Source organism: Aegilops tauschii, chromosome 6 (assembly GCF_002575655.3).
Source record: "Aegilops tauschii subsp. strangulata cultivar AL8/78 chromosome 6, Aet v6.0, whole genome shotgun sequence".
NCBI lineage: Eukaryota > Viridiplantae > Streptophyta > Magnoliopsida > Poales > Poaceae > Aegilops > Aegilops tauschii.
Window position 1 is genome coordinate 301037179 of NC_053040.3, and position 25559 is coordinate 301062737.

General features: G+C 45.4%; 1 protein-coding gene and 1 long non-coding RNA gene across 2 annotated transcripts; one reads left to right on the plus strand and one right to left on the minus strand.

Moving 5' to 3' along the window:
- Positions 1-949: 949 nt before the first annotated feature.
- On the minus strand, positions 950-3234 carry LOC109740259 (protein FLOWERING LOCUS T). The gene is made up of 4 exons (XM_020299297.3): positions 2974-3234; positions 2101-2162; positions 1978-2018; positions 950-1490 (listed from the first exon to the last, which is right to left on the minus strand). The coding sequence occupies exons 1-4, from the start codon at positions 3163-3165 to the stop codon at positions 1261-1263; spliced, it is 525 nt and encodes a 174-aa protein (XP_020154886.1). The 5' UTR covers positions 3166-3234; the 3' UTR covers positions 950-1260.
- Positions 3235-5708: 2474 nt separating this feature from the next.
- Positions 5709-8945, plus strand: LOC120965839 (uncharacterized). The gene is made up of 3 exons (XR_006664838.1): positions 5709-5923; positions 6038-6171; positions 7154-8945. It is a non-coding gene; the product is annotated as an uncharacterized lncRNA (long non-coding RNA).
- The last annotated feature ends 16614 nt before the right edge of the window (positions 8946-25559 follow it).

The following is a 25559-nucleotide window of genomic DNA, read 5'->3' on the forward strand; positions in this document are numbered from 1 at the left end:
TGCAGAGGTGAATGGATGGTGTTCGACAAAATGCTGGAGCGGTGGGTGGCGCCATCATGGAACCTGCCATGGGTTGGTATCAGCACATTGTCAGTGAGGTTGAGTCAGCTCCCACGACAGGTGCTGCGACAGGATATATGGTCCTAGACCAGTGGCAGAGCCAGCCCGTTATCAGAGCCTAGGCAATGTATAGTTGGAATTGCGTTTTTCGGTGTTTGCCTGTGCAAGCTCCTTGTTGAGTCCTTGCTCTCTTGTACCATTTCACTGGGGTTCACCAGCTGAGCCCGGGTAGCCGCCCAGGCTTGCCGGGATGTAGCTCCGCCAGACCGGCACTGCCACTGACCGACTCTGACAAGCAGTGTGTGCCTACGCTGTGAGAAGTGTGATGCTAGTTCTGGTATAACAGAGAAGCTGCCACAATATGGACGCACCTCGAAAATTGGAAACAGATAGCTCGCCTTTATCTTACCATGTCATGGCAAAAGCAGATGCATTTTGTGTAGCACTTCATTCAAAGCCGGGCTTTAGCTGTTCAGATGGTCATATTCTCTGTTGTCATTGAGGTACCTGATTCCCTTCCTGCTCTTGCTAAGCCTGTCTACCAAAGGCAGGCAGGAAAAGTGACCACACTAATTTGGTTTTCTTGATCAGTTCCGGAGCATAATCTGACCAGGACTGCACTAACATGTCAGGGCTATTTGGATTTACACCTTTAATGACCTGCTTCTACGCAGATTTGCTTTGCTGGTGTTGGTGGAATCTGAGAGCATGACTGGTGGATGGGGAGAGGGTTCTGAATTCTAATTCTCAGTGAGGTCATCAGCATAAATCGTCATTGGATTAATCACTGGAGGTCGTGATGAAAAGACTCCTAGCACTATGACGCCAGTAAACTGTGGCTGCGGGACCTTACGGTTTTCACTGCACTGCCTTTCTTGCACAGGCAATCTGCAATTTATCATTTATTGGCGTCAAATCTAATAGTGCTTAGGAAACATGAGAGATCTTTACTCTCATTGCCCTAATACATCAACTTTAAGCTTTCCTCATCAAGGAAGAAGAGATGGAGCAGTGGCTGAGATTTGTTACATGGTATTTTGGGACACCATAGTCAGTGCCTGTACATGAGATAAAGTAATCTAGGAATTAAACTACATTACGCTGCACCATACGCAACACCCACCTGGAGCGCTTGGCCTTATGCATCATCACTCAATTCACCCTCATTTTTGCAGAGTTGGAATGCAGTTATCTCAGTTGTCATCTGATGTATCGTCTGCCACCGCATCCGGTCTCCCTTTGGCAGTTGAAGAATACTGCAGCCACAGGTGGGCCTAGACTGTAAAGTGCTGAGAAGTCCCTTGAGTTGAAATTCGGTCTCCATCCTGGTGCATAAATGGTCTGCTGGACAGATTGGCGGAAAATCACAAAGACAAAGCGATGTATTCCTGCTGTTGGCTTTGGGCTTTCGTAGCTGACTATCTCGTTTCCTGAAATGCAGTTTTTATAACTTTTCAGAGCAAGTTATGCAATATTGTGCCTCAGCTTACAAACATTTTGTTGGTTTCAGTGTAGAATCTCAATGGTGCTATAAGGTTCAAATTCACCTTTATCTGCCCAAATGATATATACTGCAGACTGGCTGCCAGATTATACAAACTTAAGCCAGTCATTTGAATAAATCTCTACAAATAATAAATGTGGAGGTCAGAAAAATATAAGCTGCCTATTGTGCTAGATTCCTACTGTATGGTGAGTAATATAGTTTAACTTTGCACACCATTTCAGTAGTGATGAACTGTCGATCTTTACTCTATGGATGAGTAATATTTTCATTTTATTTTGTTCTATGTCAATACGAACTAGGTGTGGACATCACCCGGACTGCCGTAAGTAGGTTTATTATAAATGTCCATTCAATACTTCGAAACATTTAAATCGTGGAAACAAATACACAGAAGGAAGGGAACAACCCACCATAGCTTGCATCTGTTGATTCCGGAATGTCTGTCACCAACCTGTGTGACATGTGCACAACTGTAAGAAACAGTTTATGATTTGATATTTAAAATCATTCATTGTAAGTGTTTCAGGTCTTACCAATGAAGGTATTCTCTTTTGGTTGGATTGCTTGGACTTGGTGAGTCAGGATCCACCATTACCTATTGGTAAGTTTGTCATCGTTCGTTGTTACAAGCATATAAACTGGAGCTCTCATTATATAAATAATTCAATCAAGTAAAAATGATGTTGAATTGTGTATGCATATGTCTTTGAAATGTTTGCCATGATTGATTTATTGCTTGTCTTCTGTGATGGCAATTTCATTGTTCTTCTAAATTACTATGCTTGTATAATTTGATGGTTAGGATCCGAGCTGTCCAATTGTTTAATGCTCTTCTTAAACGAAATGAAGTGTAATAAATGTAATCAAATTTTAGTTTCTCAGTGCTATTTCTGCACCATCTTAAGTTGGCCAGCAAAGTACATGGATCTTCACTACATATAACATGCATTGCTGGAAGTAACCATTGTGGTTCCATGTTCCTATTGCGAGTCTAGACCAATGTGTATATCTTCGATTTTAATGTGTGTCTGCATGCAAAGGTGCTGGTATATGTGCTGACACTAGCGAAAACATGTCGAATACCATCATAGGATATATTTTTAATAAAATATAGAACTGCAAAAGGTCTTTCTCACGCAACAAGGACAGCTTTTAAATCTTAAGAGTGAAGATTCTTGCCTTCCAGTTTAATGGGTGTACTCTTACAGCTTTTAAATGTTATTACAGCGTGATACTTTAGAGAGAAAAAATGGTGACCTGACACACTGTAAAAATAATAATCTTGACCTGATAGCCACTTCAGTTGCAGTAATCACTGTTTTGTTTGGTTAAACGTTAAATGCAGAAAGCCTAATTTCCAATCATATTCAATGGTCAAATGAGGTAGACAGGAGTTATGAACTCACCAAAGTGTAAAGGTTTCTCATGTCACGCCCAGCAATCTCGATCCGTGGCTCATTGACTACTTGTGAAGGCTTGAGCTCAGATCCATTAGTCAGCTCCCTATTGTTGTATAAGACTTTGAGTGATGCTGATTTGATAAATGGGTCCAAGATATCTCCAACTACATTGCCTACAACAAGTGGATCCCTTGACATGGTTACCTACAATTGGTGGTGTCGAGGAGATTGAGTACTATTGCTCAAGAGGAGCTAACTTGGCCTCGAAGTGTGCACTTGGGTGAAGTGAGCGGTGCAGGCCTGTGCTCTATATATACTCTCAGTCCTAGATGCTGAGCCAGTCGTGACGACCGAAACTATTACTTCTGTACGCCATGGTATCTTTAAACTGCAAACAATGATATGGATTGCCGTCACTTGTAATATTTAGGGCTGTCCACCCTCCGGGCCTACACCAATAGAAGAAGTGCTCGCTACCATTCCACGTAGGTGAATAAAATCTGATGTAATCGCACTCACTTATTCCCTATACCTAGAGCCTAACAAATAGGTGCCCCTACCGAAAAGGGGGTTGCCTTTTGACTTATCTCCCAGACTGATGCATTATGTTCTTTGTTTTCAGCTATAAACTTTCCCACCCTCTTTATGTACACTTTTTCCCTTCAAACATTTAAGCTTAGTGTTTGGGTGAGTCCCCCCCCCCCCCCCCCCCTCTCCCCCACCCCCTGCCTTGTAACTAAATGGTAAAGAGACGATTATGTATTGTAGAGTGTATTGTTTAGCTGTAAGTAAGATGAGTAACTAAGAGGTTTATTAATTAGTGTAAGCATGGTGTTCCGTCGAAAAAAGTGTAAGCATGGTGGGACGAGAATATTATACTGCGATGTTAAAAAGTGGTAGGGGGTATTCCTGACAAATCTATCCTTTTTTTTGCTGTCTTCTGCTTGGACAATAATCTTGATACCCCTGGATAGCACTTCTAATGCTTGAGATGCTAATCTGTGGTACAGGTGTATGGTCTATTCCATTGCATGCCATGAACTGAAATTGAAATAATTTCCAGTTCGTCCAACAAAAAGTTTATAACAGGAACTTATTGTTTTCGAATATATTAACTTTAGTTCCCGCAAAATGTAAAATTAACTTTAGTCTCCTTTTAATTCAATTAATTTTGCCATAGACTTGCCACTGAAACTGCCTCTCTATTCTGTCAGCCAGTAGTTCTCCTCGAGTCTTGCTTATGGATCGAACACTAGAAACAGACAGAATGCCTCTCTCCTCAAAGCTGTTGGAAAGAGCAAAAGTCATGTGTTGGCAGCACAGCACTTTTAAGATCTCTTCTGATTTACCAACATAGATTGTGGACAAAGGTAACATTAACTTTTCGCCTTATTCTATAGCAAACTGTTTTTTTAGGAACTCATAAATGTAAATCGTTGATTCATTTGCTTTTGCTTCCTCAAAATTTTACTGGCGTTTGTTCTGTTGGCACAATATAATGTTATCCTAGATCATGCTGCATTTGGGAAATATGCATGTAGCTGTACTTCTTACCTTCTGGAGTAGTATTAATTATTAGGAAAATAAATGATCTCATAATTAACTGGAAGTAGTATTGCCCAAAGTCTATCATAGTACAATCAACTGAAGTTGAAAACCTCCATATCATACCTAAATGATTCACTTGAAGGTTATTCTTCTGATGTCTAATATGTATGTGTCGCAAATACATCCACGCAACAACATTCTACTTAAATTTATGTCTTATATTCTACTCCCTCGGATCCATATTAATTGTCGCTGATTTAGTAGTTTATTTGATGGAATATGATGTTCGAGCATTCGACCTCATTACCTCAATATAAGTTCAGTGAATACTTTCAGAAGTTTATTTGTTCTTTGGCATATATGCCATTCCAACTGTGTGATAGAATATCATTTGCAAAAGATTCTTCTTCAGTTGCTGGTCTTTTGTCTTAATAAATAGAACTGTATATGTCAACTTATACGGACTTCAGATAAAAGAAGAGGCAAAGGTGTGTTAGATAAGGTCTACATTGATCTTGACTAGTAGGGGACCATAGAATCTAATTTTATTCCTGTACTTTACAGTAAAGTTTATGTGGACTTCATTCTCTTGATACTGCTGCATTCTGTAGGTTTTCAGCTTCGCAAGTTTGAACCGTTTATGAATAAAATATCATAAGCAATTTCCAAAAGCTAGAAAGAGAAGCCTTATTACATTTAGAGAAGTACCACCGCACTTGAGTTCAAAGGTAATAAACTTCAATTGTGCATGGTGTTATTTCTCAGGCCTGAATTTCAATTTCGTGAGTCCAAACAAGAATGGCAATGAGTTTAGATATAAGATGGTGAACCTTAAAGTTGATAGAATATGTGGATTGCCTTTTGGTTTGTTTTGTGGCTACACGGTCTTGATCCTTGACCAACGAATAAAGCAGTGCCGCCCTTCACGTGGGCATATCCCATTGGTCCAGGAACCTGAATAGTGCATCGAACTCGGCGGAGAATGATAGACATCACATGGGCTACCCAAGTACAGACATGGACATTTGACAGAGATACTTCCAGCTTGGAATTACATGAAACAGACATCGATATGGAGGGAAAAACTTCCAGAAAAGGAAAAATAATAATCCTGTGAGGTTTTGGATTTTGTGAAAAATCTGGATATTGCTTGATTGCTGCGTTCTTCCATTGGTGGCTGCTGAAAAGTTGGATTCTGCTGCCTTCTGGTTCTGTGCTCTCGTAGAGAAAAGCTGTAGGCAATCATCAGTTGATCATTCCGTCTATGATTACTACGTGAAGATAGGTAGGGGCTCTGGGCCTCTGGCATGGCAAATCTGTTTACTATGCCGTGAGAATTCGGACATAGCACACGAGTAACTGATCAAGGCAGCGAGACGACGACTAAGATTATTTGGTCGCAGTACTGGTAATGTACTACAGTAGCACACATGCATCATCTACCACTGCCACTGCCTAGCTATTTTTTTCGTTGCCTCTAGGGCGGTGCCAGCAATTTTGTTTTCTCTTGATGGTTTCGTAGGCTGCCATGCCTTGAGAGTTGAACCGATCAAGCAGAATCTGGGCATGTACTGGGGGAATCCTTCCGGAAACAACTAGCACCGCATTTGAAGAGTTAAGCTACTTGGAGACTATAGCTGCCAGGGGCAAAGAGAGGTACGTACGGGGTCGCCTATGCCTCCCTCGGGTGATTGTTTTTAAATTTTAAATCATACAAGTAGTAGATTTGTTAGATATCCTCTTTATTCTTTCTCAGCCATCTTCTGTCTTAAGCCTCTCAATCTAAGGCTGGCCTCTGTATCTTGCTCCGGCGCCTGTGGCTCGTCATTTCTTGCCGCGGCGGCCACCAGATGTGTCACCGGCGCTTCTACCTTGTACTCGTTGAGTTCACCAGGGTTTGAAGTTGAAGACGAGTGTGTTTTAGAGGGGAAAACAAGACAGAGGGCTAAAGTAGGAAGCTGCTCTGCTGGTGCTGGGTATATCTACGGATTGCGGCATCGGTACATGTGCTGCAAGTTGTGCATGCAGACCCGCGCCTGGTCAGATGGGCGTTTCGAGTGGAGTGCCGCTTGCTTGATGTGCTTTCTCGGTTGATCTAGTTGCTCTTATGGTCTTATCGGCTTCCTACACATCTGGAAGGAGATGGAGGTCAATGTTATGGCCCGTGTATGCCTATGCTTGTAATAATACGTACTAGAAATGGGCGCAAAAGCTGCCCTTACCCTCTCTGGCCTATTCTGGTGTAGGCCGGTTTGGTTGGATCTTCTGTCTTTGCAATTTGCAAACACTGGCCGATAGAGCCGTAGAGGCCGCCTATCGTTATGAGCCGGCGGCGGGCGGGGATGTCGGCTGTGGGTTGTCGGGATTTCGACTCTTACGGCAGGCAGAAGCAGTTTTTCCTCTCCTTGTTTTGCAAAACACCACCTCATATATTGATTAAATTAAAAATGTTACTACAATTATTTGTTACAGCAATACGCCAGCAGGGCGGAACATTACTAACCAGAATCCCATCAGAACCATCATTATCAAAACTAAACTTAGCTAACTCATGCGTCATCACATTTGCCTTCCGATTTATCTTCACCATTTTGGAACTTTGAAGAAGTTTTGTGATGCCTAGCGCTTCTTTCTACAGATCAACAAGAGGCGACCTGTCAAGAAGCTCATTTGCAAGAAAAGCATACACAAAGCAAAAAAATTCTTTCCGAGGGCCTCTTCAATTCAGACAACACTCAATCTGTCCCATAATATAAGACAATTTTTCAGGTAAATATAAGACATAAAACATCTTATATTATGAGACGGAGGGAGTATTTCTTATGCGGGGATTAATTCACATGATGGAAACATGAAAAAGAAAGCTGCAAGATTACATTGTTATGTCCACCTGCTTGCGGTTGCAGCAGGATTAAATGCGCATAAGAGTTGTCTCTTCGTTGAAAGCTAAGAGGTGATGGTATTTGTCTAGGTCCACAAGGAAGGGAGGGTAAGGCGAAAGAGCGGAGTTCGTGGCAAATCCATGTCCTTGCTTCTTCCGATTCCGAGACCAGCAGGAAGACAAGGCGCTCCGATCTGACATTCCCCAAAGGACCACCACTATCTACGGCCTCTCGCTGTTGAGATATTTCCTGAACCGGCCGGGCAATGATCAATCACACTCGGATCGACCACTTATGGCTCCTGCGCGCGGGTGGCCGCCGGATTCCCAGCCGGCCGGACGCCTCGCGTCCACGCAGCCACGGTTCAGCGTAACTAGCCGCCGGCAACTTGTGTAGGTGAAGAAAAAGGGCCGGATCATCCCATGTGAAGCGTAACATCATCGCCGCCAACTTGGCGCTGCTGCCTCGTCGATAGGCTCGTATGGTCTGACCGTCGCTGTCGTGGCGTGGCGAGATGCGATGCGTATGTAAACTTATAAGTATATCGTGGAAACAAGATGCAGTCTTGCTCCAAAACAGATCGTTGGGAACGTCACCCTCAGATATTGTTCGTCCCTAAAGGAAGCCCTGCAATAATGAGCTTACGCAGCCGTGAAGAGCCACGGCCACCACCATCCTCCATCTCCTGCACGAATGAGACCCAAGTTGCACCGCGGAAGACGGAAAGCAACAAAGTTGAGACATTCTTCTTGCCCAAAAGAAAGTTTTCCTGCGAAATTATTCCGGCCTCTCCCACCTCCGATGGAGCTGGTCACTTCCGAAGAACTTCGCAGTATGTCATTAGCTGCGAGCGCACTCGCGCTGCTGGATTCAAAGCGATCGGCCATGATGAGATTTCAATCATACAAGCAACGATGTCACCGTGCGAATTTTATTCGATGCGGCCAAGCTTTCTTTTTCTTTGAAGACGAGTAACATGCATGACACAGCACACTCAGAGAGATTAATGTACTGATGATCAGTTAGGCATCGGGTTCAGGTAATTTCCCGAAAGGTGGTGAGGTTCTGCAAAGCATGATGGATGGTGGCGAAAGGGAGACTAGTACTGGCTGCTAGATTTGGGTACTCGTGGATGGAACTTGGCCAAGATTTGGGTATTCCAAAGGGCTACTACGCCTACATGCAAGACCTGCTCGCGTAGGCTACCGATGCAAGGGATCTAGCTAGGGCCTATCAAAGATTTCTGATATATACGCTGACGAAGGGGCAAAACCGAAACCATATTGAACAAGCTTTGATCGCAGAGGTGGTTTTATTATGGTTTTAGCATCTCTACAGCCCAACTCAGTCACAACACCCACGAATAAAGGTTGGAGAATCATGAACTTTTATTCTTCCTTTTAGTTTTAAAATATTCATTACTCTCTGGTGCGCTTGTGTATAGGAATTGTGAGTTTTTCTCCGATATATCGTTTCGGCTTTCAGTCAATGTTTGGTGGCTTTGTAACCATGGCGCCATCTTAGCATGATGTTCTCCTCCGGGCTTTGAAAAACAACACCCATCTGATTGTGTGGTCATTTGATCTAGGTTGTCGGTCTTCTTTTTTCAAGGATTGACGTATCAGAAGCTTAGGTAGAAGGAGCCAAAAAAGGCTTTGCGTTTGTTACAACTTAGCCATGGCTTTGAAAGCCATAAAAACAAACCACATGCGGGTTATTCGTCGCTGTCCAACCTATCAACCGTGCATGGTAACGATCCTTGTTCACAGAGCAATCCCACCGCCCTCCAATCTTGTCTCTCCAACTCAATCCTCCTAAGCATGACCTTCGCCGATGGAGAGGCTCCGTTGAAGACGATGACGTTTCTATGCTTCCACAGCATCCAGACCACAAGTGTAATCACTGTCCACGTCTCCTTCCTTAGTTGCTTTTACGCGTTCAGAGCTGTCCACCATTGAACTAAATTGGCATCTACCGTCTGCATCCAAGTAGGCTTACCCCAAGTGTTGGTGATACTTGTCCACACTTGCCTTGCTAGTACACATCCCAGTAAGAGATGGTCGATTGTCTCCGGGGCTTGATCACAGAAGGGGCACGCCAGTGGGTGCGACAACTGTCGGCGTTGCAGTCTACCGACTGTCCAGCATCGGTTCCTCACCGCTAACCAAGTAAAAAACTTGCAGGTTGCTGGCGCCCGTCACCTCCATATCTGGGTGGCGCCGTCGGCCTCCACTCTGCCCACAAAGCACACCTTGTATGCCGATCGGGCGGAGAATTCACCCTTGTTTTCCCAAGCCCAATTGATCTTATCCTCCATGCCTTCCAGCAATTCTAGGTTTTGGGTCCTGTCCACCAGGGATATGAATTCGAGTAGGGCTTGGGCGCTCATGTCAGGAGAGATGTCCTGCCACCAACCATCCGTGATCGCCTCCTTGATCGTCTTCTGCCGTGCTGTTCTTTTTACCATTGCATATAGGTGAGGCATTGGATCTTCAATCCGGCCGTCCTAGAGCCACCAGTCTGTCAAAAAGCGCACGCTTTCACCGTCGTCAAGCATGCACCTTGTTGCTGCTTTGTATATGCTTATCGAATCGTAGGAGACTTGCAGATTGAACTTGCTCCATGGTCTGCTGGGGTCCGTTCTTTCTAGCCAGGGCTATCGAGCTCGTAGAGCTGTGTTGAGTAGCCGTAGGTTGGGCATGCCTAGACCACCTAAATCCTTTGGCGTGCACACCTGATCCCATGCCACCATGCACATCACGACGTCCTTTTCATAAAAAGCCACGACATATTTTGTTGGCCGCGCGATGGTCTTGATTGGCAGATCCAATGCCATCATGGCATGTATCGGCATGGACGCAAGAGTGGTTCGCAGCAGCTCCAGTCGGCCTGCACGGTAGAGCAGTCTGGCTTGCCAGGCGGGCAGGCGGTCGACCATCCTATCGATCAATTATTGCAGCTGGGCCGCCGAGAACTTTCGCAAGCCTAGCGGCAGCCCGAGGTACTGGCAAGGCAAGCCCAAGACCTCGCACTCCAACCTTTGCCGCTATCAGTTGAAACCTGCTCCTCGGAGCATCTTATTGGGTGTGCAGAGCACTTTATCAAGTCCGTGTGCAGCCCCGACGCCACACCGAAGTCGCATAGCTGTGTTGAGCAGCCGTAGGTTGGGCATGCCTAGACCACCTAAATCCTTTGGTGTGCACACCTGATCCCATGCCACCATGAAATGTCCTCCATGCACACCATGACATCCTTTCATAAAAAACCACGACATATTTTGTTGGCCGCGGCAATGGTCTTGATTGGCAGGTCCAATGCCACCATGGCATGTATCGGCATGGACGCAAAAGTGGTTCGCAGTAGCTCTAGTCGGCTTGCACGGTAGAGCAGTCTGGCCTGCCAGGCGGGCGGGCGGTCGACCATCCTATCAATCAAATATTCCAGCTGGGCTGCGGAGATCTTCCGCAAGCCCAGCGGCAGCCCGAGGTACTGGCAAGGCAAGCCCAAGACCTCGCACTCCAACTTTGCCGCTATCAGTTGAAACTGCTCCTCGGAGCATCTTATTGGGTGTGCAAAGCACTTCATTAAGTTCGTGTGCAGCCCCGACGCCATACCGATGTCGCATAGCAACATGGTGCAGGCTCGGAGGCTTTGCAAATCCGTCTTGATAAAGGTTACCACATCATCGGCATAAATGGACGTGCGGTGCCGGAAGTGTTGGGGAACGTAGCATGTAATTTCAAAAAAATTCCTACGCTCACGCAAGATCTATCTAGGAGACGCATAGCAACGAGAGGGGGAGAGTGTGTCCATGTACCCTCGTAGACCGAAAGCGGAAGCGTTAGCTTAACACGGTTGATGTAGTCGAATGTCTTCTTGATTCAACCGATCAAGCACCGAACGTACGACACCTTCGAGTTCTGCACACGTTCAGCTCGATGACGTCCCTCGAACTCTTGATCCAGCAAAGTGTCGAGGGAGAGTTACGTCAGCACGATGGCGTGGTGACGATGATGGTGATGTGATCCGCGTAGGGCTTCGCCTAAGCACTACGACAATATGACCGGAGAAGTAAACAGTGGAGGGGGGCACCACACACGGCTAAGAAACAATTGATGTGCTTAGAGGTGTCCCCCGCCCCTGTATATAAAGGAGGGAGAGGGGAGGAAGCCGGCCTAGGGCGCGCCAAGTGGGGAGGAATCCCACTTGGACTCCTAGTCCTATTCATCCCCTTCCTTCTATCGAAGGGGAAAGGGGGAAGGAGAGGGAGAGGGAGAAGGAAAGGGGGCCGCGCCCCCTCATCTTGTCTAATTCGGACTCCGCATGGGGGCGCCACCCCCTTGTGGGCTGCCTTGCCTCTCCCCTATGGCCCATATGGCCCATTACTTCCCCCGGGGGGTTCCGTTAACCCCTGAGTACTCCGATAAATACTTGAAACACCCCGGAACCATTCCGGTGTCCGAATACTATCGTCCAATATATCAATCTTTACCTCTCGACCATTTTGAGACTCCTCGTCATGTCCGTGATCTCATCCGGGACTCCGAACAATCTTCGGTCACCAAAGCACATAACTCATAATACAAATCGTCATCGAACGTTAAGCGTGCGAACCCTACGGGTTCGAGAACTATGTAGACATGACCGAGACACATCTCCGATCAATAACCAACAGTGGAACCTGGATGCTCATATTGGTTCCTACATATTCTATGAAGATCTTTATCGGTCAAACCGCAATGACAACATACGTCATTCCCTTTGTCATTGGTATGTTACTTGCCCGAGATTCGATCGTCGGTATCTTTATACCTAGTTCAATCTCGTTACCGGCAAGTCTCTTTACTCGTTCTGTAATCCATCATCCCGTAACTAACTCATTAGTCACATTGCTTGCAAGGCTTATCATAATATGCATTACCGAGAGGGGCCAGAGATACCTCTCCGATACTCGGAGTGACAAATCCTAATCTCGATCTATGCCAACCCAACAAACACCTTTGGAGATACCTGTAGAGCATATTTATAATCACCCAGTTATGTTGTGACGTTTGATAGCACACAAGGTATTCCTCCGGTATCCAGGAGTTGCATAATCTCATAGTCAAAGGAATATGTATAAGTCATGAAGAAAGCAATAGCAATAAAACTTAATGATCATTATGGTAAACTAACAGATGGGTCTTGTCCATCACATCATTCTCCTAATGATGTGATCCCGTTCATCAAATGACAACACATGTCTATGGTTAGGAAACTTAACCATCTTTGATTAATGAGCTAGTCAAGTAGAGGCATACTAGGGATACTTTGTTTTGTCTATGTATTCACACATGTATCAAGTTTCGGTTAATACAATTCTAGCATGAATAAACATTTATCATGATATAAGGAAATATAAATAACAACTTTATTATTGCCTCTAAGGCATATTTCCTTCAGTCTCCCACTTGCACTAGAGTCAATAATCTAGATGACATTGTAATGATTCTAACACCCATGGAGTGTTGGTGCTGATCATGTTTTGCTCGTGGAAGAGGCTTAGTCAACGGGTCTGCAACATTCAGATCCGTATGTATTTTGCAAATCTCTATGTCTCCCTCCTTGACTTGATCACAGATGGAGTTGAAGCGTCTCTTGATGTGTTTGGTTCTCTTGGGAAATCTGGATTCCTTCGCTAAGGCAATTGCTCCAGTATTGTCACAAAATATTTTCATTGGACCCGATGCACTAGGTATTACACCTAGATCGGATATAAACTCCTTCATCCAGACTCCTTCATTTGCTGCTTCCGAAGCAGCTATGTACTCCACTTCACACGTAGATCCTGCCATGACGCTTTGCTTGGAACTGCACCAACTGACAACTCCACCATTCAATATAAATACGTATCCGGTTTGTGACTTAGAGTCATCCTGATCAGTGTCAAAGCTAGAATCGACGTAACCATTTACGACGAGCTCTTTGTTATCCCCATAAACGAGAAACATATCCTTAGTCCTTTTTAGGTACTTTAGGATGTTCTTGACCGCTGTCCAGTGATCCACTCCTGGATTACTTTGGTACCTCCCTGTTAAACTTATAGCAAGGCACACATCAGGTCTGGTACACAACATTGAATACATGATAGAACCTATGGCTGAGGCATAGGGAATGACTTTCATTTTCTCTCTATCTTCTGAAGTGGTCGGGCATTGAGTCTGACTCAACTTCACACCTTGTAACACATGCAAGAACCCTTTCTTTGACTGATCCATTTTGAACTTCTTCAAAACTTTATCAAGGTTGTGCTTTGTGAAAGTCCAATTAAGCGTCTTGATCTATCTCTATAGATCTTGATGCCCAATATATAAGCAGCTTCACTGAGGTCTTTCATTGAAAAATTCTTATTCAAGTATCCTTTTATGCTATCTAGAAATTATATATCATTTCCAATCAACAATATGTCATCCACATATAATATTAGAAATGCTACAGAGCTCCCACTCACTTTCTTCTAAATACAGGCTTCTCCGAAAGTATGTATAAAACCATATGCTTTGATCATACTATCAAAGCGTATATTCCAACTCCGAGATGCTTGCACCAGTCCATAAATGGATTGCTGGAGCTTGCACACTTTGTTAGCACCTTTAGGATCGACAAAAACTTCTGGTTGCATCATATATAACTCTTCTTTAAGAAATCCATTAAGGAATGCAGTTTTGACGTTCATTTGCCAGATCTCATAATCATAAAATGTGGCAATTGCTAACATGATTCAGACTAACTTTACGCATCGATACGAGTGATAAAATCTCATCGTAGTCAACACCTTGAACTTGTCGAAAACCTTTTGCGACAATTTGAGCTTTGTAGAAAGTAACACTACTATCAGCGCATGTCTTCCTCTTGAAGATCCATTTATTCTCAATGACTCGCCGATCATCGGGCAAGTCAATCAAAGTCCATACTTTGTTCTCATACATGGATCCTATCTCAGATTTCATGGCCTCAAGCCATTTATCGGAATTTGTGCTCATCATCGCGTCCTCATAGTTCGTAGGTTCGTCATGGTCTAGTAACATGACTTCCAGAACAGGATTACCGTACCACTCTGGTGCGGAACATGCTCTGGTTGACATATGAGGTTCGGTAGTAACTTGATCTGAAGTTTCATGATCATTATCATTAGCTTCCTCACTAGTTGGTGCAGGTATCACGGGAACGGTTTTCTATGATGAGCTACTTTCCAATTCGAGAGAAGGTAAAATTACCTCATCAAGTTGTACTTTCCTCCCACTCACTTCTTTCGAGAGAAATTCCTTCTCTAGAAAGGATCCATTCTTAGCAACAAATATTTTGCCTTCGGATCTGTGATAGAAGGTGTACCCAACAGTTTCTTTTGGGTATCCTACGAAGACGCACTTTTCCAATTTGGGTTCGAGCTTATCAGGCTGAAGCTTTTTCACATAAGCATCGCAACCCCAAACTTTAAGAAACGACAGCTTAGGTTTCTTCCCAAGCCACAGTTCATACGGCGTCGTCTCAACGGATTTAGATGGTGCCCTATTTAACGTGAATGCAACTGTCTCTAATGCATAACCCCAAAACGATAGTGGTAAAGCGGTAAGAGACATCATAGATCGCACCATATATAATAAAGTACGGTTACGACATTCGGACACACCATTATGCTGTGGTGTTCCAGGTGGCGTGAGTTGTGAAACTGTTCCACATTGTTTTAAATGAAGGCCAAACTCGTAACTCAAATATTCGCCTCCGCGATCAGATCGTAGAAACTTTTATTTTCTTGTTACGATGATTCTCCACTTTACTCTGAAATTCTTTGAACTTTTCAAATGTTTCAGACTTGTATTTCATCAAGTAGATATACTCATATCTGCTCAAATCATCTGTGAAGGTCAGAAAATAATGATACCCGCCGCGAGCCTCAACACTCATCGGACCGCATACATCGGTATGTATTATTTCCAGTAAGTCATTGGCTCGCTCTATTATTCCGGAGAACGGAGTTCTAGTCATCTTGCCCATGAGGCATGGTTCGCAAGTATCAAATGATTCATAATCAAGTGACTCCAAAAGTCCATCTGCATGGAGTTTCTTCATGCGCTTTACACCAATATGACCTAAACGGCAGTGCCACAAGTATGTTGCACTATCATTATCAATTTTGCATCTTTTGGCATCAATATTATGAATATATGTATCACTACGATCGAGATTTAATAAACCATTCACATTGGGTGTATGCCCATAGAAGGTTTTATTCATGTAAACAGAACAACAATTGTTCTCTAACTTAAACGAATACACGTATTGCAAACACCAAATAACATTTATTTAGGTTCAACACTAATCCCGAAGGTAGAGGGAGTATGCGATGGTGATCATATCAACCTTGGAATCATTTCCAACACACATCGTCACCTTGTTTTTAACTAGTCTCTGCAACTCCTGTTCCGAGTTACTAATCTTAGCAACTGAACCGATATCAAATACCTAGGGGTTACTACGAACACTAGTAAAATACACATCAATAACATGTATATCAAATATACCTTTGTTCACTTTGCCATCCTTCTTATCCGCCAAGTATTTGGGGCAGTTCCACTTCCAATGACCATTCCCTTTGCAGTAGAAGCACTCAGTTGCAGGCTTACGTTCAGGTTTGGACTTCTTCACGGGAGTGTCAACTTGCTTGCCATTCTTCTTGAAGTTCCCCTTCTTTCCCTTGCCCTTTTTCTTGAAACTAGTAGTCTTGTTAACCATCAGCACTTGATGCTCTTTCTTGATTTCTACCTTCGCCAATTTCAGCATCACGAAGAGCTTGGGAATCATTCTTGTCATCCCTTGCATATTATAGTTCATCACGAAGTTCTAGTAGCTTGGTGATAGTGACTAGAGAACTCTGTCAATCACTATCTTATCTGGAAGATTAACTCCCACTTGATTCAAGCGATTGTAGTACCCAGACATTCTGAGTACATGCTCACTGGCTGAGCTATTCTCCTCCATCTTGTAGGCAAAGTACTTGTCAGAGGTCTCATACCTCTCGACATGGGCATGAGTCTGAAATACCAATTTCAACTCTTGGAACATCTCATATGCTCCGTGGCGTTCAAAACATTTTTGAAGTCCCGGTTCTAAGCCGTAAAGCATGGTGCACTAAACTATCAAGTAGTCATCATACCGAGCTTGTCAAACGTTCATAACGTCTGCATCTGCTCCTGCAATAGGTCTGTCACCTAGCGGTGCATCAAGGACATAATTCTTCTGTGCAGCAGCGAGGATAATCCTCAGATCACGGACCTAGTCCGCATCATTGCTACTATCATCTTTCAACTTTTCTCTAGGAACATATTAAAAATATATAGGAGCTATATCGCGAGCTATTGATCTACAACATAGATATGCAAATACTATCAGGACTAAGTTCATGATAAATTAAGTTCAATTAATCAAATTACTTAAGAACTCCCACTTAGATAGACATCCCTCAAGTCATCTAAATGATCACGTGATCCATATCAACTAAACCATGTCCGATCATCACGTGAGATGGAGCAGTTTTCAATGGTGAACATCTCTATGTTGATCATATCTACTATATGATTCACGTTCGACCTTTCGGTCTCAGTGTTCCGAGGCCATGTCTGTACATGCTAGGCTCATCAAGTTTAACCCCGCACGTGCAAAACCGTCTTGCACCCGTTGTATGTGAACGTAGAGCTTATCACACCCGATCATCACGTGGTGTCTCGGCACGATGAACTGTCGCAACAGTGCATATTCAGGGAGAACACCAATACCTTGAAATTTTAGTGAGGGGTCATCTTATAATGCTACCGCCGTACTAAGCAAAATAAGATGCATAAAAGATAAACATCACATGCAATCAAAATATGTGACATGATATGGCCATCATCATCTTGTGCCTTTGATCTCCATCTCCAAAGCACCGTTATGATCTCCATCGTCATTGGCTTGACACCTTGATCTCCATCATAGCGTCATTGTCGTCTCGCCAACTACTGCTTCTACAACTATCACTAACGCATAGTGATAAAGTAAAGCAATTACATGGCGATTGCATTTCATACAATAAAGCGACAACCATAAGGCTCCTGCCAGTTGCCGATAACTTTTACAGAACATGATCATCTCATACAATAACGTATATCACAACATGCCCTGCAAAAACAAGTTAGACGTCCTCTACTTTGTTGTTGCAAGTTTTACGTGGCTGCTACAGGCTTCTAGTAAGAACAGTTCTTACCTACGCATCAAAACCACAACGATGTTTCGTCAAGTTTGCAGTTTTAACCTTCAAAAAGGACCGGCCGTAGTCAAATTCGGTTCAACTAAAGTTGGAGAAACAGACACCCGCCAGCCACCTTTATGCAAAACTAGTTGCATGTCTGTCGGTGGAACCGGTCTCATGAACGTGGTCATGTAAGGTTGGTCCGGGCCGCTTCATTCAATAATACCGCCAAATCAAAATAAGACATTGGTGGTAAGCAGTATGACTATGATCGCCCACAACTCTTTGTGTTCTACTCGTGCAAATCATCTACGCATAGACCTGGCTCGGATGCCACTGTTGGGGAACGTAGCATGCAATTTGAAAAAAAATTCCTACGCTCAAGCAAGATCTATCTAGGAGATGCGTAGCAACGAGATGGGGAGAGTGTGTCCACGTACCCTCGTAGGCCGAAAGCGGAAGCGTTAGCTTAACGCGGTTGATGTAGTCGAACATCTTCTCGATTCAACCGATCAAGCACCGAACTTACGTCACCTCCGAGTTCTGCACACGTTCAGCTCGATGACGTCCCTCGAACTCTTGATCCAGCAAAGTGTCGAGGGAGAGTTTCGTCAGCACGACGGCGTGGTGACAGTGATGGTGATTTGATCCGCGCAGGGCTTCGCCTAAGCAGTACGACAATATGACCGGAGGAGTAAATGGTGGAGGGGGGCACCGCACACGGCTAAGAAACAATTGATGTGCTTAGAGGTGCCCCCCCCCCGCCCTCGTATATAATGGAGGGAGAGGGGAGGAAGCCGGCCTAGAGCGCGCCAAGTGGGGAGGAATCCCACTTGGACTCCTAGTCCTATTTGCCTCCCCTTCCTTCTATCGGAGGGGGAAAGGGGGAAGGAGAGGGAGAGGGAGATGGAAAGGGGGGTCGTGCCCCCTCCCCTTGTCCAATTCAGAGTCCCCATGGGGGGGGGGGGGCGCCACCCCCTTGTGGGCTGCCTTGCCTCTCCCCTATGGCCCATTACTTCCCCCGGGGGGTTCCGGTAACCCCTCGGTACTCCGATAAATACTCGAAACACTCCGCATTCCATGTCCGAATACTATCGTCCAATATATCAATCTCTACCTCTCGACCATTTCGAGACTCCTCGTCATGTCTGTGATCTTGTCCGGGACTCCACATAACTCATAATACAAATCGTCATCGAACGTTAAGCGTGCGGACCCTACGGGTTCGAGAACTATGTAGACATGACCGAGACACATCTCCGATCAATAACCAACAGTGGAACCTGGATGCTCATATTGGTTCCTACATATTCTATGAAGATCTTTATCGGTCAAATCGCAATGACAACATACGTCATTCCCTTTGTCATCGGTATGTTACTTACCCGAGATTCGATCGTCGGTATCTTTATACCTAGTTCAATCTCGTTACCGACAAGTCTCTTTACTCGTTCCGTAATGCATAATCCCGTAACTAACTCATTAGTCACATTGCTTGCAAGGCTTATCATGATGTGCATTACCGAGAGGGCCCAGAGATACCTCTCCGATACTCGGAGTGACAAATCCTAATCTCGATCTATGCCAACCCAACAAACACCTTCAGAGATACCTGTAGAGCATCTTTATAATCACCCAGTTACATTGTGATGTTTGATAGCACACAAGGTATTCCTCCGGTATTCAGGAGTTGCATAATCTCATAGTCAAAGGAATATGTATAAGTCATGAAGAAAGCAATAGCAATAAAACTTAACGATCATTATGCTAAGCTAATGGATGGGTCTTGTCCATCACATCATTCTCCTAATGATGTGATCCCGTTCATCAAATGACAACACATGTCTATGGTTAGGAAACTTAACCATCTTTGATTAACGAGCTAGTCAAGTAGAGGCATACTAGGGACACTTTGTTTTGTCTATGTATTCACACATGCATCAAGTTTCTGGTTAATACAATTCTAGCATGAATAATAAACATTTATAATCATATAAGGAAATATAAATAACAACTTTATTATTGCCTCTAGGGCATATTTCCTTCAGGAAGCCAGTGGGCGCTAGCGGCGGAAGCACACCAGCTGTTGCCGCCATGCGCAACAGGTGGTGGAGGCTCTCCATGATAAAGACAAATAGGAGCGGTGATATAGGGTCCCCTTGCCGCAAACCTTGCCGATTATAGATTATCTCTCCTAGGATCCCGTTTAGAAGCACCCTGGTGGATGATGACGCAAGCAGTCCAGAGATCCACGTCGTCCACTGCTACTTGTGAGCTACGTTGGGATTTCCTCGAAGAGGAGAGGATGATGCAATACAATAGAGATAAGTATTTCCCTCAGTTAAGAGCCAAGGTTATCAATCCAATAGGAGAACCACACGGAACCTCGTTACCAGCACCTGCACACACAAAAGCAAATACTAACACTCAACGCGAACAAGGGGGTTGTCAATCCTTTCGGCGGTTATTTGCAAGGACCAAATCTCCTAGTGGTAGATAGATAAAGTAAATTGTAAAATAAAATAAAGGAAAGAAAACGACAATAAGGTATTTTTGGATTTTATATATGATAAAGGTAGACCCGGGGGCCATAGCTTTCACTAGTGGCTTCTCTCCCGAACACAAAGCATACGGTGGTAAACAAATTACAGTTGGGCAATTGATAGAAAATCGCATAGTTATGAGGATATTAGAGGCAATGAGCATGTATATAGGCATCACGCCCGAGACAAGTAGACCGACTCCTGCCTGCATCTACTACTATTACTCCAGCCATCTACCGCTATCAAGCATGCATCTAGGGTTTTAAGTTATAAAAACGAAGTAATGCTGTAAGCAAGATAACACGATGTGACACCCCCGACTCAATCGTGCACTAATCATACACGCAAATGCGGATGATCAAGATCAGAGACTCACGGGAAGATATCACAACACAACTTTAGACACAAAATCAAATGTAAAGCTTTATATTACAAGCAGGGCCACGAACGCTTGTATACATAAGTCAGCGGAAGCAACAATATCTGAGTACATACATAAGATAAACTAAAGTCTGCCTTAAGAAGGCTAGCATAGCAATGATAACTGGATCGAAAAGGCGCATGCCTCCTGTCTGGGAGCCTCCTAACTACTCCTGGTCGTCGGCGGTCTCCACGTAGTAGTAAGCTCCGTCGGGGTAGTAGTAGTCATCGACGGGATCAGCTGGCTCCTGGGCTACGTCATCTAATCGCGACAATCGGGTAGAAGGGAAAAGAGGTAGCAAAGCAACGGTGAGTACTCATCCAAAGTACTCTCAAGGCTTACATCAAATCTATACAAAGTATGCATCAATATCAAAGGAATGGGGCTATATCTTTGGACTAGACTGCAGAAATGCCAGAATAGAAGGGAAGGTCTAGCCTATCGAAGACTAGCATCTTGCAATATCTTGCAGCATTAGAATAGTGTACATTAGCATATCATAAAGTAACAAGTATATTTAGTAAAGCCCAGAGATCCTTTCTCGACTCCCTACGAGAAAGAGATCCCGGAGCCATCATATCCATTTAGTGTCTCCAGTATCTTGTTAGAATAAATCCAAGGCATACCGTTGATCATCCGAGAACCAAGCAATCACACGAGCACGACACCGAGATTTGTTAACGAGGTTCACCATCATGGCTACATCCCCGAGGCCTGACTATGGGCGCTCCTCCCCATGACACCGCTACAATATCGCACACCGGCCGCCCAGGCGCCGGCACACGCGCCGGCTCCCCCTGCGTGCCTGTGCTATTATGTTGGCATAGGTTACATCGTGTGTCTACCCCCGCTATATATGAGAGGCCTAGGATACAAGTGTCCTATTAGGACACAACTCCTATCCTGTGCACACACAGTCCAAAACCAAGTCCAACTGTAACCTACCTTGTACAATAATATTCGACACAACTCTAACAAACTCCACCTTGGCGAATATTCTCCACCACCTTGGATTCATCCATTGCGTCGAACCTCCATGTACATTGGACTTGAGATACACCATGAGCACCGCTGCTACTCCCAGACTCCATGTGACTCCACCTGCAACTGTAGTCCCTTCTCGTCTTCCTCACAGTCAACACTCGAGCAAAATTAAGTTACTCCTTACTCTACTTTGTGCTCCCAACTTCCGGAGAATCCGTTCAATGCCATCACACACCGACCACTGTCTGCGTGAAAGTGAACAAGTCACATATTGGATGCCACATATAAGAGTTACCCGAACTCAACGTCACCGCTATTTCTTGACTGCTTGTCTGAACTTGAAGGAATTTCACCGTCGCCACGTGTCACCCTGAGTCAAATTCGCAGTTGTCTCATCCTTTTCCCGGATAGTCTCTGGCATGTCCCACAACTATAGCACTCTGCCCCCTTCTGTACTTGTCAACCGCACTTTGCCATGTGCACTGAACACCACAAAATATATGGCCATGTACTCTCTTCGCTTTTGACAATTTCAGACTTTGTGCCACTTTCTCAGATTCTCCATGGTCAACTCCTGTCCATCTTCCGGCACCGATAGGCCCAGTCACCAACTTGAATCCGGTACTCGTCAACACTGCTTCAGCACCCCCTGCACAATTTGTATGACCACATGTCTGACCACCAGTGCCTTGGCCTGTCGCTGTGTCCCATGCTTACCGCACGCCTCGCCGCTATAGCCGCGTCGAGTCTTTGCTGTCCAAGTCGAGTCTCCTGGGTCGCGAACACACACCACTCAAACCCCTACTTCAGAGAACCACCGATCATCACCGACCGATGCCGAGTATCACGTCTCCATCAGACCATTGGGCCCCAGTCCGATCCATGTGTCTCTCACTGTTCCCGCTGAAATAGGCTTTGACTCTCCATGCATTTATGTCGTAGCCCCTCCATCAGCACAGAGTGAATTCGTCCATCAGACTCCAGCTCCACCTTCAACATGACTCCATGGTGGTTGTACATGCCACCCCTTGCGCTCCGTCGACTCCAAGTTCTCATGTGCACCGTCTTGAATCAACCCCGCGACATAGTCTGTCGAAGCCGCACAAGCCCTCAGGCCTGCACCACGTGTTTCCACGCCCCAGAAGTCGGCCACCATCAGCATCACGCTCCTATGTCGTCATCACTGAAATCACCGCCATCTTCTTCTTTGACCAACATCCACATCAGTCCATCAGAAAATCCAGTCCGACCCAGCCGAAATTATCCGACTGCAACCATGCTCCACCCTGCGTCGTGTCCGCTCGCACATCCGTGCATTGCTTGACGCCCTGTGTTTGCATGATCCTGTCACGGCGCGCTCCAGACTCCTCCAAGCCTTATATGCACGTCGCCATCCTCGCCACGCGCACCACGGACCCTCACGCTACCATCCTCGTACACAACCATGTACAAAGAAATAAAGCCAAACTGCACCACATAAGCTTCCCGTGTGCACTTCACCGTGAAGATTAATGGAAAAACTCCCAACACTCCACCTCGTGCTCCTGTAGGCCATAAATCAATTAGAATTTCATCTCTTCCTCTTGATGGATAACGTTAGTCCGTCACGTAGCCCTTTTTTTAACCAACAAATCTCATCTTGCATCTGTATGCACAGCAACATAAGCACCACACCTTCTCGTGCCTCGCCACACATCCCAGGTTGCAGATCAGCCTCTAGCCACGCAGACTCATACGGCTTTCAGCCCATCTCGGCCTCACACAGACCAGCCATGCGCTGCACTCCGGCCTTAGCCTCTGGCGGCCCTAGCTCTCCTCGCGTACGACGCGCCACTTGCACGCTGCCTTGGATCCTGTCAATCCGATCTCACCCCGCGCGCTGACTAGGGTTGGCTGCTCCTGCCACGGCCACCGCTGCCCATCGCTTCTCCCTGAGATGACCTCGAGTACAATTTTGCAGCGCTGTTTCCGTCCGAGACTCCTGCCGCCACTCATGCGACTGTATGTTGCTCCGCACCTTGGGCCCTGCTGGCTCGCCAGATACCGTGTGCCTGACCTAGCGCCGCACCGCTGCTGTTGCACATTCCGCTGATTCTGCCTGCTTTCCGATTGCTCTCCACCACGACAATCTCCGATCACTGCCCGACGTCCCGCACGTACGTCATGCTCATCTGCAGCCGGTCTCCATCACATTCTCCTCTAGATCAACAACGGCAACCTCAAATCGAACCTTGCTCTGATACCACTTGTTAGAATAAATCCAAGGCATACCGTTGATCATCCGAGAACCAAGCAATCACACGAGCACGACACCGAGATTTGTTAACGAGGTTCACCATCATGGCTACATCCCCGAGGCCTGACTATGGACGCTCCTCCCCATGACACCGCTACAATACCGCACTCCGGCCGCCCGGGTGCCAGCACACGCGCCGGCCCCCCTGCGTGCCTGTGCTATTATGTTGGCATATGTTACATCGTGTGTCTACCCCCGCTATATATGAGAGGCCTAGGATACAAGTGTCCTATTAGGGGACAACTCCTACCCTGTCTACACACAGTCCAAAACCAAGTCCAACTGTAACCTACCTTGTACAATAATATTCAACACAACTCTAACAATCCAGTTCTAGTTGTAATAGATCAGGATACAACTCCGAGCGTCCGTTACAGTGGACACAGCTATTCGAATAGATTAACTTCCATGCGGGGGTGCACCAACTTATCCAACACACTCGATTAACTTTAGCCGGACACACTTTTCGGGTCATGCCCGGCCTCGGCCGATCGACACACCGTAGTCCTACCTAGGCTCAACAGAGAGGCCAGCATGCCGGTCTACATCCTAAGCACTCAGGGGTCTTGGGCTCATCACCCTTTGCACTCCTGCGTGGTGCGTACGCGGTCTGGAGCAGACCCACCCCCTTATACAAGCGCAGGTGGTTTACCGTCCAACCGGGCACGCGCCGCTCAATCGCTGACGTCCGAAGAGCTTTCGGAGAATCGTATGACGTCGAGTGCCCATACTTATTCCCGCGTGGTGGTTGATACGTCCATTTTGCATCATGTTTCCTTACTGTTATTTATAATGTTTTTATCCATAATAATGCTTTTTGGAGTAATTCTAATGCCTTTTCTCTCATAATTTACAAGGAACACACCAAGAGGGAGAATTCCGGCAGCTGGAAATCTGGACCAGGAAAAGCTACGTCAGGCTACCTATTCTGCACAACTCCAAATGAGCTGAAACTTTATGGAGATTTTTATGGATTATTTGAGAAATATTGGAGCCAATAAACACCAGAGGGGGCCCCCCAGGTGGGCACAACCCACCTGGGCGCGCCAGGCCCCCTAGGCGCGCCCTGGTGGGTTGTGGCCTCCTCGGCCCACCTCCGGTACCCATCTTCTGGTATATAAGTCATTTTGACCTAGAAAAAATAAAGGGGAGACTTTCGGGACGGAGCGCCCCCGCCTCGAGGTGGAACTTGGGCAGGAGCACTTTTGCCCTCCGGCGGAGTGATTCCGCCGGGGGAACTTCTTTCCCGGAGGGGGAAATCATTGTCATCATCATCACCAACAACTCTCCCATCTTGGGGAGAGCAATCTTCATCAACATCTTCAACAGCACCATCTGCTCTCAAACCCTAGTTCACCTCTTGTGTTCAATCTTGTTACCGGAACTATAGATTGGTGCTTGTGGGTGACTAGTAGTGTTGATTACATCTTGTAGTTGATTACTATATGGTTTATTTGGTGGAAGATTATATGTTCAGAGCCATTATGCTATTTAATACTCCTCTGATCATGAGCATGTTTATCATTTATGATTAGTTACTTTTGTTCTTGAGGTCACGGAAGAAATCATGTTGCAAGTAATCATGTGAACTTGATATGTGTTCGATATTTTGATAGTATGTATGTTGTTATTCCCTTAGTGGTGTCATGTGAAC